Genomic DNA, 16244 nt, shown 5'->3' with positions numbered 1-16244 from the left:
CTGCAGGTGCAGATTCTAAATCCTCCGAGAAATAGTTCACCAAGATAAAGCTGTGCTTACCTAGCTTTGCACAAAAAAAAAAAAAAAAAAAAAAATGGGAAGAGCTGTTGGGAGAAGGTCTTGATGTGTGTGTGGTGGAGTACATGTTGTTTGCTGAGAGGCAATGGCAAGAAACACTGAACTATCCCCAGGCAGAAAACTGCTAGAACAAGTAAGCAATATGTACTGGTCATGCACTAGTTAAACCAGTTCCCCAAACACAGGATGTATGACCTTGTCCCCATTGCTGACTTGCAAAGAGTGCTTTCTAGCTTATTTCTATTTTAGTAGTGAACAGGCACTATCTGCCTGTTTAGCCTATCTTTATTCTATGAAGAAACACTGAGCACCTGCTTATTAAAAATAATCACTTGTTCACAAAGAATAAATACGTGGGTCAGAGTCTGCTCTGGGCTTTCAGCTGGGAAATGCTGTCAGTCCCCTGAGGCTTCACTCTGTTTCCCAATTTTGCACGCTATCTGTGTATCTGCTTCTTAATTCCTTCAGCACCACTGGGTTGGGGTCTCTACGACCAAGCTGGTCTCAGAACCCAGCCGTTCCTCAGCACACAGCCCCAGCCCAATCCACCATCACCTCTGCCCTTCCACACCATAGTCTCGGCCTTTGCTCCTCTCTGGCCTGTGTAAGGTTAATCCAACATCTACTGAGCACCCATCAGACACTGGGCACTCACACACAGGGGCTAATAATGTAAGATATAACAGGAATAAAATATGTAAATGCTTGGTATACCATGCCTGGCATCTGGTAATCATCACCGTTTATTATTACACTTACACCACTTCCTGAATTGGGATTGGACTGGCATGTCGCTCCTAAAAATACAAAAATTAGCCAGGCTTGGTGGCGCACACCTATAATCCCAGCTACTCAGGAGGCGGAGGCAGGAGAATTGCTTGAACCCCGAAGGCGGAGGTTGCAGTGAGCTGAGATCGTGCCACTGCACTCACTACACTCTAGCCTGGGTGATAGAATGAGACTCTGCTGAAAAAAAAAAAGTGCCTAGGGCCTGTAGAAGTCATGTGGCTCTGTTCTGCAAAGGGGATTCTAATCTAAATACTCACTACCTTTCCTCCCCACAACCTCTTCTTAGAAAATGGCTCAGAGAGCAAAATCTGGGGAAGACAGATAAGAAAACGTTTTAAAGGAAAGGGAAAAAAGAAACAAGGTGTTACAGATATGTATTAATATTATTAATATTTTAAATTTTGCTCATGAGAGTGGTAAGATATAAAAGCATGAAACAAAGCCTTTATGACTTTGCTTTTATTACTAGGCACAGAACAAGTACTACCTCAATATTCAAATTAAAAAATGTGTTCTTGAAATGGAAGCTTCTTAATGAATTATGTTTATCTTTGTTTGAGAACAGCATGTAAATCATTGTGTACACCTGACAGATGTGGAAGGATATTCACATTTTGAATGAAGATGTCTCTAAATTGAAATGCTTTCATGAACATATAGTAAGAAATATTCTAAATACAAAAGGACTTGAGGGTGATTGATATTTTGGATCATGTTTCATGTAAAGCATGTAGTAACTGTCTTAGGATCATGCTGGAACACTGTTTGTTGCAGAGTGGCATTATGCAGCTGTTATATTTTGGAATCCCAATGAATGGGATGTAGTTACCAAAATGACAGAGAATAATGAAGAGAGCCATAAGATGGATCTCAAAAACAATATTCTGCCAATATAGCATATTATCAAAACAGTATTTTTTCTAAGCTCCATTTTATTGCCTTCATCAAAAGCTAATTTTCTAGGACCATGATACCCAGCGGGATATAGCACTGTCTTACCCACTCATACACCAAGATTTTATATAATCTCTTTTTTTTTCCTCTTCATAGGAGATTTGGAAGAGTGTTTGAAAATTTTGGCAATCAAGAATAAGAAAGTGATTTATATTTTGAACAGAAGTTAATATTGGTTCTTATTCATGACCTTTACTGGTCCTTTTTTTTCTAATCTTTCTCTATAATGATCTCATTATTTACCTATTATTTCAGGGTCATGAATTCAATTCTGATCTTTCAGTACTTTTCAATTAACATTAATTGAGTGTCCAAGGGTTGTGTGACTCTCTTCTAGGTGCTGGGAGGAAAATTGCCAATTGATTTTCTCTTAACAGGTGTTGAAATAAAATAGTTCCTGCTGGGCACTGTGGAGTATTTATCAGAAGTCAGTTATATTGCCAATTCCCAGCCAGCTTTACTTAAGACACTTGGGTGTGGAAAGATAATGCTGTCTATGAAATAAATAGGTGATGTTAGAAGTAGACCTTCTAAAGGATCTGATTTATTTGATAATGTTTTATACAGCATTTATGCCCCTAACCAAAAAGTCTTCATTCATCCTACTAATTGTGGAATGAACACCCTCCTCTTCCCAGAACACAGGACTTTAATATAACAGATTTTTTAAAATCAAAAAGACCATCTCCCCCAAACAATGGCAATGAACAATGATGGACTTTCAGATGGACCAAACAACCAACCGACATATCAACAAATAAGCATATGCATCCTTAACCAACCTGCTAAAATTGTATCCCAGTAGCTCTGGCATATGGAACTGAATAGTAACATTTTCTTCAGCCCATGTAGATTTTTGCATTTTCAAAACCAGGATATTACCTGCTCAATTCATTAGCTTCCTGTTGAAGGTCCTGTGCATGGTCAATAGCTTCTTGGACTAAATCATGGCTGAGGTTACTTAGATTAGATAGTTTTACTTGTAGCTCATTTTTGGCTCCATCTATTTCTGCATAAATCCCTGATGCATTCTAAAGAAAAACATTTTTTTAATAAATAAATTGAATTTAGAAGAACTTAAAACATTTTTCCTAGGTACCAAAAGATAATCTCTATTCTTTCCTATTTTGAAGGTCAGTAAATGTTAGTGCAGAGCTGCATAAGTCTAAAATGCTCTAGGTAGATATCTATTTATCCTGCATTGTCAGTGCTTTCTTCTCTATCGACTGCTTCCCATTTCTGCATTCACAACCCAGAAATGGTCTACCATTTCAGACCTGAAACCTAAACTAAGCTAAAACCTTCAATTATCTACACATTTCCCTAATGTTGCCACAGTACTTTTTGCTCTCTTCATAGCAAATTATTTCAAAAACGAGAAGTTGTTTATATATGTTGTCTCTATTTTCTCATTTTATATTCCCCATTTTGACCTATTCCTATCTGATTTCTACTCCATTACTCCACCAAAAGAGAAGTTCGCTTGATGACATCTAAGTTACTAAATCCAATGACATCATTCAGTTCTCCTCTTATCTGACCTTTCAGCTCTGTTTCATGTGGCTGACTACTTCCTGAAACTCACCTGTGACACAGGCTTTCTTGGTTTTTAATCCAACCACAGACCTATGATTTTGCCTAAAGATCATGCAACTGTGGAGATGGATGTTCCTGCAAACCCATGACTTTCAGCCTTGGATGGCCCCTCAGTGCTGCAGGGATTTGTTCTCCTAGTCACCCAAATAGTGATTCTAAACATTGTCATTACTTCTAAGTCAACATTTCCTTCACCCACCGCATCTGATTCTAAACAGATCGCTTTCTTTTTTGTTTTATTTGGAGGTCATCCACTGTTAGTGGGGGACACTTCTTCCACACTTCTGATGTCTCCTCTATATGAAGGGAGCCCAGTGATTGAAACTCTAGACTTCTCTACCCCTTTCTTCACTCTACTCCTGTGAGAGGGGAGGGATGGATTTGATGGGTAAATTTGGGACAATTAACTCTACAGGCTCTGCCCAACTCCACTTTTCTTTGTCCTGGGAGCAAGCTGTCAGCAGAAAGCCTGACTTTTCCTGTGTTTCTCCATATAAAAGCTATTTTGGGAAGAACTCCCATCTAAGCCAGATAGGTGTTGCCTGTCTGGTTGGGCACAGCTGCCTAATTCTGGGACTGAATGTCAACTGCCCCACTTGGCTAAGAGACCTAAAGCCATCTGCTGCTTAGCTGCTTTGGAAATAAGGCAACCTCCTTGGTCTGTGTATTCACTATTTTATTTATGTTTCAACCTGTTTAGAAGTTGGGTTCTGGAAAGGGGCACTGGTTATCGGTAACCCCCTCAGAGACCCCAACACCAATGAACAGGAATTTCCCCCACTTTTTGCTACCAGCCCCCAACCCTTCCGCGAAAACTCTATACATGATTTATAGCTACACCTACACATAAATTTCTCTCCAATTTTAAGAGGAAAAGTGTTCATTTTCTGTATAAAGCATGCTGCCCCATTGTCTTGGTAACCCTGTTATTCATTCCTGCTTCCTAGCTAGTGACTCTTCTCAGATGTAAACATGCTCAAGTATCTCCCAACAAAAAACAAAAAATCTTTTGTTTGTTTCTTTCACTCTAGGCTCCCTTCTAGCTTTTTCTCTTGCTTTGACACAGTACACTTTACAGAAATTGTTCTTGCCAAGATTACCAACACCTGGCCCCAAATCGCCAGATCCACTTGACATTTTCCCACCTTTATTTACTGGATCTATCTGTGGTTTGCTACAGTATTGGTCATTGCCTTTGCTTAAAACTCTTTCTTTTCCTAGCTTCTGGGACTGTGCTGTCTCCTGGTTCTCCTTGTTCCTTGACCAGGAAAGAGACCATGAAAGTTGGTGTTTGATTCCCAGCCCTTTCCTCTCCCCTGAGTAATCTAACTTCCTTCTCTGAGAGCAGTCTTCTAGTATTCCAATCCATTCTCTACTATCTTGCAGGAAAGGTAATCTTTCTATTAAGCAAGTCTGACCATGTTATTTCCCTTCTCAGAATCAGCCAGTTGCTTTGCAGGAATGAGTCCAATTTCTAAGCATGGCTTCATCAACTGACCACTCTTCTCTCACCAATTTCATCAATTCTCATGACCCCTAACCCACTATATCTCTTGGTATAACCTTGACCAACTGCTTGTTGTTTTAATGCTCCGTAATTTTTTCTGGTCCCTATACCTTTGCACATATTTTCCCCTGCTGGAATAATTTTCTTTTTTTTTTTCTCTCTAATCTACCTGGAAAAGCGCTACTCCTCCTTTAAAATTCAGCTCCAATATCACTTCCTTTATGTAGCCATCCCTAACCTCCTCAGGACGCGTTAAGTGTTGCCACGTGTTTTAAATATTCATTCATGTGTCACATGATTGTAATAATATTAAGTGATTGTTTAACTCACCACATCATACAATCCTGGGAGGCAGGAACTGAGTTTAACTTATTTTTGTAATCCCAGAGCGTAGCACAAAGGGTTCCTAGTACAAAGGGTTTATTTTTGTGGAGGCAGTATTAAATCCCTAGCCATTTTTATTGGTCATCTGGGGAACAATACTTGGAAAAAAATGCTTTTTAATTGTATAAGTGGAAAATAGACGATGGACATACCACTTTTACTCATTCATCCAATCGACAAACATTGCCTGTGTACCCATTATGGACTAGGCGCTATTTTAGGAGGTAGAATACCTTTGAACACAGTCTCCTTTTTCAAGGAATTTACAGTTGAGTGGGGGATATACAGATAATAAACAAGTGATGAAATAAGCCAATAAGCTAATTTCAGGTAGTAAAAGACATTCTGAATAACTATGACAGGTGGGCTGGGATGAGGAGTGGGTGGGGGTCAGGGGTTCACTTGGATGGAAGAGTCATAAGGACACCAGCCATTTGAAGATCTGAGGGCAGCAGGTGCAGAGGTCTCAAGGCAGGAAATAAGTATGGTACGTTTGAAACACAGAGAGGAGTTTGTTGGGGTGTAGTGTGGTGAGTCAGAAGAGAGCTGGGTATGTGGTCAGAGAAGTGAGTCTGAGCTGCATCATGTAGGGTCTCATGGGCCATGGTAAAATGAGCTTGTTTCTTACTTTAAGTGCCACTGGAAAGTGTGTGTAGGAGAAATAATGTTGGTTATGTTTTCAAAGGATTGTTCTGCTCCTGCACAGAGAATAAGCCTTGAAGGACAAGAGTGGAAACAAATGGATCAGCTAGGAGGCTCTGGTGGCAATTTAAATTGCAGATGAGGTGACTGGCACCAAAGAGTAGCCGTAGAGACTTGGAAGTGGTCAGAAATCAAGATTCAAGGCCCGGTGCGTTGACTCATGCATGTCATCTCAGCACTCTGGGAGGCCGAGGCAGTGGATCATCTGAGGTCAAGAGTTCAAGACCAGCCTGGCCAACATGATGAAACCTTGTCTCTACTGAAAATACAAAAAATTATCTGGGCATGGTGGTGGATGCCTGTAATGCCAGCTACTTGGGAGGCTGAGGCAAGAGAATTGCTTGAACTCAGGAGGCGGAGGTTGCAGTGAGCAGAGATCATACCATTGCACTCCAGCCAGGGCAACAAGGGTGAAACTGTGACTCAAAAAAAAAAAATAAATAAATAAATCAAGATTCATTTTAGAGATAAGGAGAAAGGAGAAAGCAGTAGTGACCCTGGAGTTTTGATTTGAGCAATTGGGTTGTGCCATTTATTGAGATGGGGAAGGAGTGGGTTTTATTCAAGACATGTCAAGTTTCATATGCCTATTATTAATACATGGTAGATGAGACTGTGACTTTATTACAATCACACTGAGTTCTGACTTGAAAATGTCAAGTAAACACTTGGATATAGGAGTTTGGAACTCAGTGGAGGTGTCACAGCTGGAGGTATAATTGTGTAATCATTGGTGTGTAAGTGTTCTTTAAAGCCATGGAAGTCAGTGAGATCAGCTAGGGAGATATTATAGGTAGAAAAGAGGGCCCAGGACCATGCACAGAGCCATTCACTATCCAGAGCAGAGATCAACATGGCCCAGGGTCAATGCAGCTCAAATCCCTTTTTTTTGCCAGACAGGGTCTCACTTTATCACCCAGGCTGGAGTGCAGTGGCACCATCACGGCTCACTGCAGCTTCCACTTCCTGGGCTCAAGTGATCCTTCCATCTCAGCCTCCTGAGCAGCTGGGACTACAGGTATGCACTACCATGCCTAGCTAATTAAAAAAATACATATATTTTTGTAGAGATGGGGGAGGGATCTCACTATGTTGTCCAGGCTGGTCTCGAACTCCTGGGTTCAAGCAATCTCTCCCACTTTAGCCTCCCAGAGTGCTGGGATTAGAGGTGTGAGCCACTGCTCCCAGCTAAAGCTTGTTTTTGTATAACCCTGAGCTGAGAATACATCTTACATTTTTAAGCGGTTATACAAAAATAAAAACAAAAAAACAGAGAAAAATAAGAAAAAATAGGGCCTGCAGAGCCTAAATTATTGACTCCTTAGAGGATGTGCAGAGGAGAAGCTAGCAAAGGGGGCTGGGAAGAAACGGCCTGCCAGGGGAGAAGCTGTGAGTGGGTACCAGGGGAGCCAGGACAAGGGCGCCACCTGGTGCTTAGAGGAGGGAGGGCTGAGAAAGCCAGGCAGAGGCAGGCGACCACGGTTTTGGCTGCAGGAGGGTCGCTGGTGACCTGGACAGGAACAGTCTTAGTGAAGAGGGATGGAATCCCCTTCAGAAACGGCCAAGTATAGGAGACAGTGGAAGTCTGGGAAGTAGAAACAGCAACGATATGTCACTCTTGAGACATTTTGCTCTGAAGCTGAGCAGAGTGGTAGGGTAGAAATTAGAGGGGATGAAAGCTTTAGAAAAAGTGTTTTTTTTTTGTTGTTGCTGTTGTTTTTGTTTGAGACAGAGTCTCGCGTTGTCGCCAGACTGGAGTGTAGTGGTGTGATCTCGACTCACTGCAAGCGCCACCTCCCGGGTTCAAGCGATTCTACTGCCTCAGCCTCCCAAGAAGCTGGGAGTACAGGCCTGCACCACCATGCCCAGGTTAAGTTTTGTATTTTTAGTAGAGACAGGGTTTCACCAAGTCGGCCAGGATGGTCTTGATCTCTTGAACTGGTGATCTGCCCGCCTTGACCTCCTAAAGTGCTGGGATTACAGGCGTGAGCCACTGCTCTTAGCCGAAGGAGTTTTTTTTTTAAACGAGCTTTTTTTCTTTTTGATGGTTAGGAGATAGTAAGGCATGTTTGCATGTTGATGGTAATGATTAAGTAAAGAATAAGACCTGGATGACTCAGAAGGAAGAGGGCATAACTTGAGGAGTGAAACCCTGCAACTTGTTATCAAGATGAGGAAGGATCGGGTTCGGAGCACAGTGAGGGGCCCAGACAGGAGGAGGAACACTTACAGCAGAGGGGAGGCAGAGGTGTGGGTGCAGATGCAGGCGGGCTGGCAGATTTGGGGAAGAAGGATGGCGGGAGTTCTCTTCTGTTTGTTTCTAATTTTTCATAAAGCAGGAAGCAAAGTCACAAGGCAGAACTGATTGCAGGGAAAGTAGATTCTCACCAGTTGCATGCAGCTGCTCTGGTATGGCCATGATGCTGGGAATGAGTCAGGAATCTCAGTAGGTACAACAGAGGAACAGGCAGATAGGGTAGTTAAGGGTATTTTGAAAGAATGATTATGTTGATAATTTAAGCTGCTTAAAGAGGGAAGAAAGGACGTGAGAGGGGTAGGGTAAAAAAAGCAGGGAGGTCTCCACGTGGCCAGAGAATTACTAGAGTGGACATTCTAGAGTACATGAGATAGCAGTTGGTGCTCTGGGAGGGAGGTGCTTGAAACTAGGGTTTGGGGGGAGGTAATGTTACTGCTAACAAGGTCTGAGTATGGCCAGAGGTGGGATAACAGAGGTGGACTGGAGGATAAGCTTGCTGGAGAGGATGGGTTCAAGGAGCCGGAGGTCAGAGAGTTGGTGACTTCATTCATATGGATTTTGCTGTCACCAAGGAGAGTGATGGGAGTTGGGCTGGAGAGCAAGTCAGGGTGTTTGGTGCTGAAATAGTCAAAGGACGAGATGACAATCAAATGACCTTAAAGTGTTACCTTTCAAAAGGTAATAAAAATGAGATGAGAGTAATTTCATGATAGTTTGGTTCAGTGCATTTTATTGGAAATTTTCTACTTTTCAAAATGTGACTTTTACTGATTTTGAATGCCAGATTTATTAAACACAACTTTACGAGTAAAGAGTGAGTAGCATGGATCGAGAGCAGCACTTTCAGTAGAACTCTCTGCAAGAAGTTATACTATATTTAGTGGCACAATGCCTGTTTCTGCACAATGCCTGTGTCACTGTATATACTAGCTGCTAGCTATGTGGCTGCTGAGAACTTGAAACGTGGCTAATGTGACTGAAGAATTAAAATTTTAATTTTATTTAATTTTAAGTAGTTTAAATTTAAGTAGTGATATGTGGCTAGTGGCCATCGTACAACGCAAGAAATGAAAACATTCAGTCATCTGATCTTTATAATGCCTGCTCACTTGATAGATCTGAATTTATTCTTATTCTGTGACATTGAGCTGCCATTGTAACCTGCTAGAAATACCTGAACAAGTCACATGCATCCTTACCTTTATTATATCATCAAGTTCCGAAAGAGTTAGACGAGGTGTTGTCAGAGCGTCCGCAGATGTGCTCAGAGACCTGTTCACCACTTCTGTTTGTTCCCTCACTCTTTCCTGTTGTTTCTGCAGAAAGGAAGAGCAAGGGAGAGTGATGTGAATGTGTCTTTAGGGAAAGCGGTAAATGTTAACCTGCTCTCTTTTGACTCAGACAAGTCTGGGATCATATTCCAGCCCCATCCTTGCTGTGCGCCTTTGGGGGACGCTACCTGTCTGATGCTGTTTTCTCATTTATAATATGGAGATAATAACAATAAGAACCTTGGGAGATTAGAAGCACTCAGGATTATTATAATATTGTCATCTCAAAGAGAGCTAGCACTTTAGAGAGGTTATTTGATTCTTTTCTCCAGAATATAAAGGGGGACTATGGAAACAGGATTGAACACAGGCTCTATATTTGCAGTGACTGGAATATGAATTAATTCAAAAAGCATTTATCATGTGCCAGCTCTGAGTCTGACACAAGCAACCCTTTTGGATAGGAACAGACAATATACAAAAATAATCTTAATGGCCTTTTAAAAATTAAAAATAGCCCTACTATTAAAGCATAAAATTATAATCTTGCTTCATACCATTCAGAGCTCTTGATTGTAAATGCTCAGATGTTTTGAGAAGGAAAACTCAGGGTTAATACATATCTTGATGAGTACTTTAATTTCTACTTTCCCGTTTAGGTTCTAGAGTTAGGGACATTGTGATTCTGAAGAAATATTGTGGGGTTTCCCATGATTTCAGAGTTTGAAAGAAACATAGGAAGAAACTTTAGGAGGGAAAAGTAAAAGACGCATTTTACACTTTGAGTGAAAAGTGAGTTGATGTTACCTTAGAAATAGTAATTTAAGTTAGAGATGAAATATACATTATGGTGTAATCTAGGATATCATATAAATAATTATAGAAACCCAGATAGAGAAGGAAATACTTTAAAACTTCCTAAGCTTATCTTAATGTCCTTTCTTACTCCCTGCAGTCTTTCCTGACTTAGTGAAAAGGAAGAATGGAACCCATCTTCTCTAAATATGTTGCTATGGGGTAGATGTAGGTCTAGAGACAGAAAAGAATCACATTTGAACATCCTCTTAATGCAAGAACATTTTAAAATAATCAATTTCCCCTCAATATCCATCAAGCCTAATACAGTGTGGACTATCTGAGGTCAATTATTCTTATCTCTACAAAGACAGGGAGTTACACAGCTGTGCACAAAAGCAATACTGTAAAATATGTGGGTTAAAGTATGTAAAATAAGGGAGTTGAAAAAAGGTTGGTATTAGTTACCTCTCACATAACTGTTTTCCTTTCATAGTTTCTGAGCTATGACCCCTTTGTAAGTTCTCTCTGCGTGACTGTGGGAGAACACTGCTAAACACCCTAAAGTAAGAGCCAAACTTCAAAGCTGTTGCTAATAGCACTGTATGATAAGCTTATTTGCAGTAGATGAAAAATGACATGCTTCAAGTTAATGAGTTTCTCCCACCTACCTTATATAGCATTAGACAGAAATGAATAAAATTACCTTTGAAACAAATAAAGATATTTCCTCAGAAAAATGGTCAACTTGAACAAAGTAAAATGTTGAAAATGAATAATTATGAAAATGACATAATTATCACTATTCAGCATGGTTCACTGTGCATATCATATATGCAAAAAATAGAAGGAGTTCCATGATCCCCCTGCCCCCCAAGAAAGAAACAGTCCTGGGAAGGTAAAGCTTGGATAGATGAGAATCCCTAAACGGTGCTTTTGAAAGAGTATTTTACTTTTAAAATATCGAATCTCATGTTCATCTGATAAGATTTTAATCATTCTGTTACTCTTTGTGATTAGAAGTAAGATGACAAAATAATGTCATTGCTAGTTGTATGGCTACTGTTGACACGTCAAAATGATTAAGCTATGTGGGTGCGTTTTCGGTTTTGTACGAGAACTGGAATTTTGGAGTTATTCTTTTTTAGCCCATGCTGTAGGTGTAACAGTGAAATGTGAAATTAAAACACTTAAGTTTGGGCCGGGTGTGCTGGTGCATGCCTGTGATCCCAGGCACTCGGGAGGTAAAAGAATTGTTTGAACCCAGGAGGTGGAGGTTGTGGTGAGCCAAGATTGTGCCACTGCACTAAGCCTGGGTGACAGAGCAAGACTCTGTCTCAAAACAACAAATAACAACAACAACAACAGCAGCAGCACCCACTTAAGTTTGTTTTCTAAAACACAGAGTCACATTCCAGTAAGGTCAGATCCATTCCAATCTATTTGGTATAGGAAAGATTATAAATAAAAAGTTGGATTTTAAATTTTTGTTGGAAGGAATTAAAATTTCATGATATTTAAATATGAAAAAGTATGCAAAAGAATGGTGAAAGTAGTGTTTAGTAATTCAGAAGTCCAAGTTAACATGAAATAAATGAGTATTTATAATCATCAAAAACCAGTGTACATAAATCAAATCTGTATTACTTGAGAGTGCTGCAAGCATTTGTCCATCCATCTGTTCATCAACAAAGGTAACAAATGCAAGTTATCGTGTTTGGTGCTAGGAAGATACAATTTGTGCAAGGCAGGAGTGCTGCCCATGGGTGCTCACAGTCTAGTGGGGTTAGACTAGATGCCTAGATGCAAATACACACACACACAGACACACACAGTTATGCATTCAGCAATTAAGAGTGAGTCCCAGATGGGAACATAGAAGAATATATGCTGACCGTGATGAACCCTGGTGGTCATTCCAGTGGTACAACCAATGGCTGCACCAGTAGAGAGGAAGGAAGGACTCCTTTTGGCAGCCAGCATTCTTTTATTTCTGAGATGGAGTTGCACTTTTGTCATCCAGGCTACAGTGCAATGGTGCAATCTCAGCTCACTGCAACCTCCACCTCCCAGGTTCAAGCGATTCTCCTGTCTCAGCCTCCTAAGTAGCTGAGATTATAGGCACGCACCACCATGCCTGGCCAATTTTTGTATTTTTAGTTGAAACGAGGTTTCACCATGTTGACTGGGCTGATCTCAAACTCTTCACCTCAAGTGATCCACCTGCTTTGCCCTCCCAAAGTGCTGGGATAGTACAGGCTTGAGCCACAGAGCCAGCGTTTTTAACCTGGGGTTAAGATGGACTACCTGAACTTGCCTGTCAATCTTATACGTGCAAACAAGTGCACATTTTTCTCATGGCAGGGATATGTGTGTGTGTGCGTGCACGCGTGTTCCATAGTTTTCACTGAATTCTCAAAAGAATATAAGACTGCAGCAATGTAGGAACCACTGGACTCAAATGAGTAGGCGGGGCACTCTACGGAAGGAGACGCTTAACCTGGCTTAAAGGCTAGACAGAATTACACAAGGAGGAGAGAGATGAACGAAGGAGACACCATGAGCAAAGGCAGTAAGAAGAAAAAGTGCATGGTCTCCAGTGGCTAAGAGGCAGAGTTTGTAGGAAAGTCAAGAAATACCACTGGAACAGTAGGTGGACTCAGACTATGGGTGGCTGAGGAATTTACCTTTCTTAAGTGGGAAGCCATTTAAGGCATTTGATGAAGTTTCTATAGTTTCTATCCAATTAGAGAGATACCTTGCAATCAGATCTGGCAGTGACCTGAAGGGGAGAGAAGCTGGTAGCCTAGGCAAGGGGCAGTCCAAAATATCCACACGTGAGATACAGGACTGGGGAAATCACGGCTCACAGAACCCCAGAACAGGAGGGGCTGACTGAGAGCCTGGGGACTTGGAGGGGAGAGGAGAGCCCTGGACAAGAATGAGAAAGAATAAGAAAATAGCAAGGGAAATTGGAGCAAAAAAGGTGTTGATTTTCAGCAGGTAATGGCAAGGCTAATCCATGTGGCTAATCCTGCAGTCAGACACAAATATGAAAGTTATGCTGTGGGGCTCAGTTTTGAATAAGGATGCAGACCCACAAATCAATACCTCTTAAGGACTGAAACAGTGAGACTGGGTGAAGTCACTGAGGGAGGAGATGGGGGCAAAAAGGGTGCAACTGTGGCTAATGCCAGATCCAAAGGTCAGGAAGAGAAGGGAGAACCGAGACAGAGCAGGGCTTTCAGATTCCTCAGTGCTATACTATTCCCTTCCTGAAGCCTTGCTCATGCTGTTCATTTGTATGCAGTAGAAGGGTTTGTTTGGTAAAGTTAAAATGAGCACTACCATCTGTCTCAATCAAAAATGCCAAATTTTTGGTAGCCACATGCATAAGGCTTAAAAAAAAAAGACTATAAGTTTATTTAAAAGCTATTTTGGCAATCATTCACTTTTAGAACTGAAGTGTCTTCGTCTAGGTAACACTGTCCTCTTGCTTGTTACATTTACAAAGTCCAGTGTGCCCTGCATACACACTGACATTTACCAACCACTAGCAAATCAGCTGGTTTGTGCCTATGCAGATACTTTGATTCTCAGTTTGTTGACTGTGTGTTACGCTTCCTGATTATGAAATTTACAAAGAATTTTTAGAGGTAAGATCTATTCCTAAAACTGAATCAAAAGAGAACTGAACATATTAACACACAATATATGTGTTCTCTAGCATAAGGCTATGTAGAAGACAAAGCACTTGGCTGAGATCGACAACTCACCATCTAAAATGAGAACCAAATACAGTTTACCACTATCAGTAGTATTAGTAATAGCAATAAATATAACTTCCTGAGGCTAAGGGCACAGCTGTGGTCTGACTGGGGTCTCCTACAGGTTATTTCTTGCCCTTGTCCTACCAGGACCAGTCTGGGTTGGCAGATCCACTTCTCATTTCAGGGCTTGCAGTACTGGGTCTTCATTGGTGAACTCTGGGAATTGTTGTATGAGATTGCACTGTTGTTTCTCTCTTACTTAAATACCGTAAATCGTCTCTTGGGAATAGAATAGTGTTATCCTGCAGGCTAAGGGTATGGGCTTAAATCTTTCAGGATGAGAAGAATCACTTATTATTTAGCCCTGAAAATGCATCTTCAATAAACTTCGGCACAATCTGACAAAACTACAGGATCCCTAAATTGGAAAGTCTTTAAGGTTTTCATTACATCAACACATTTTTACTGCGTTGTTACTTTGTGCCAGGCATTGTGCTAAATGCTCCACGATTCAAAGGCAAAGAAGACACGATTCCCTTACTTTTTGGAGTCCTGAGTTCAGTGAGGAAGACAGATTCATTAGCAGATGATCACAATTCAGAAACAGAGCTGTGCAAAACATGTTATGGGATTGGAGTATAGGGTAGGTTTCCTGGAAGAAGTGATGCTTGAGGTAAGACTTAAAGGATGAGTGAGGTTAGCCAGATGAGTAGAAAAGAAAAAGTGGTCTCCATTCCAGGCAGGTGGAGTAAGTGGTAGTATGGTATTGTCTGAACCTAATGTGTGAGGCAGAGAACAGTAAGAGGTGTGGTTGAGGAGGCTGGTCGGGTCAGATCCGAGGGAGTCCTGAGTGCCACATGAAAGAGCATAGACTCTTCTATAGGATAGCGTCTTTCAGAGGTTAACAATGAATTATATGTTGCAATCTGGTACACACCTATAAGGCAGAACTGTGATGAAACCTTACCTTACTATATGTGTTGCACTTTAATATTTTCTATTCCCTTGATTTCCTTTTATCTTTCTTTTTACAAAAACTGCTGATTACAACCCATGAAACTTATTTTGTAACCCACAAAATTGTTCATAAGTTGCAGTGTCAAAAGCACTACTATAGGTGAGGAGGAGAAAATGAAAGTTTGATGAGCACATGCAGTTGTGGTCAGGCTATGACTAAGGTGAGCTGCTCTGGCAGGGTGGAGAGGATGGCTTGGAAGCAAGCAAGAATGGAAGAGACTGTTTTGGTTGAAAAACAATGAAAGCCAGAACTAGAGAAGTCATAGAGGAACGGAAAAGAAGGAAGAGGGCTAAAACATGTCAGATAGTAAACCCGGGAGGAACCTGTGGTTGACTGGGTGTGGAGGAGGAGAAAGAGGGGAACTTCAAGGGTGAGGCAAGTCCCAGTAACTATCTTGAAACAATATCTTGCATTATACTTTTATTGTATAAGATAATTATGCCTTTGTTTAACAAAAAAATGTTATCCCAACTGTATTACTCTAAAAAATATTGGCTAGGGGTTTGCTCCCATTAGCAAGTAGTGGTGATGAGTGTAATTCACCTTTTTTAAAGAAATTTTACAAGGATTCTTACTGAGTTGCAATGATGACTGAATATCAGTCTGGAGAGCCTAGTTTAAGTGGCTTTTGCCAACCACAATACTACGTAACTGAATTCATGAATTTTTTCATAATTGGTTTCTATTTGTTCACAGTATTCTTTTCTCCCTAATCTTTTAAAGTATGTTCAAACATGCATATGCCATCCTATTAAAAGATGACCCCTCTTGAGAGTGGTGGTCGTGAGTGCATGCATTGCTTGGAGTGGACACGTAACCACCACTAGTTCTCAGCCCTGCAGGTGTGGGCATGCACAAATTCTGGCCCCATGAGATGACCATCTTTGCAAGCTATGACCATGTCTGGAAATTTTCCTCACCTCTCTGCATTTGCGTGGCCTTAGCAATTAGTCTCCTTATCCCTGCAGCTACTGACCAGTCAGACTGTGAGATTTACTTATTGTGCCTTTTCAAAAATTACACATACCCAGAACACATGGTTTTGAGCTGCTTTGGTCTTCTAGTGCTCTCAGTATAAGAAAAGTCATGCATTGCTTACCCACTGGCAAGAACAACAGATCCA

The 16244-nt window shown here is 41.0% G+C and overlaps 1 protein-coding gene across 2 annotated transcripts in view; it reads right to left on the bottom strand.

Annotated features, from left to right (window-relative positions):
• Nucleotides 1–16244, bottom strand: part of LAMA4 (laminin subunit alpha 4) — a 153741-nt gene that overhangs the window by 51485 nt on the left and 86012 nt on the right. For both annotated transcript variants that reach the window (XM_017509236.2, XM_017509235.2), the window contains exons 13-14: nucleotides 9467–9583; nucleotides 2704–2852 (exon numbers count right to left, since the gene is read on the bottom strand). In XM_017509236.2, the coding sequence (XP_017364725.1) occupies nucleotides 2704–2852; nucleotides 9467–9583 (266 nt within the window). The remainder of the gene's footprint in view (nucleotides 1–2703; nucleotides 2853–9466; nucleotides 9584–16244) is intronic.

Source organism: Cebus imitator, unplaced genomic scaffold, assembly GCF_001604975.1.
Source record: "Cebus imitator isolate Cc_AM_T3 unplaced genomic scaffold, Cebus_imitator-1.0 Scaffold413, whole genome shotgun sequence".
Classification (NCBI taxonomy): Eukaryota; Metazoa; Chordata; class Mammalia; order Primates; family Cebidae; genus Cebus; species Cebus imitator.
The sequence above is the reverse complement of the archived record's forward strand: the minus strand, read 5'-3'. Positions and strand labels throughout refer to the sequence as shown.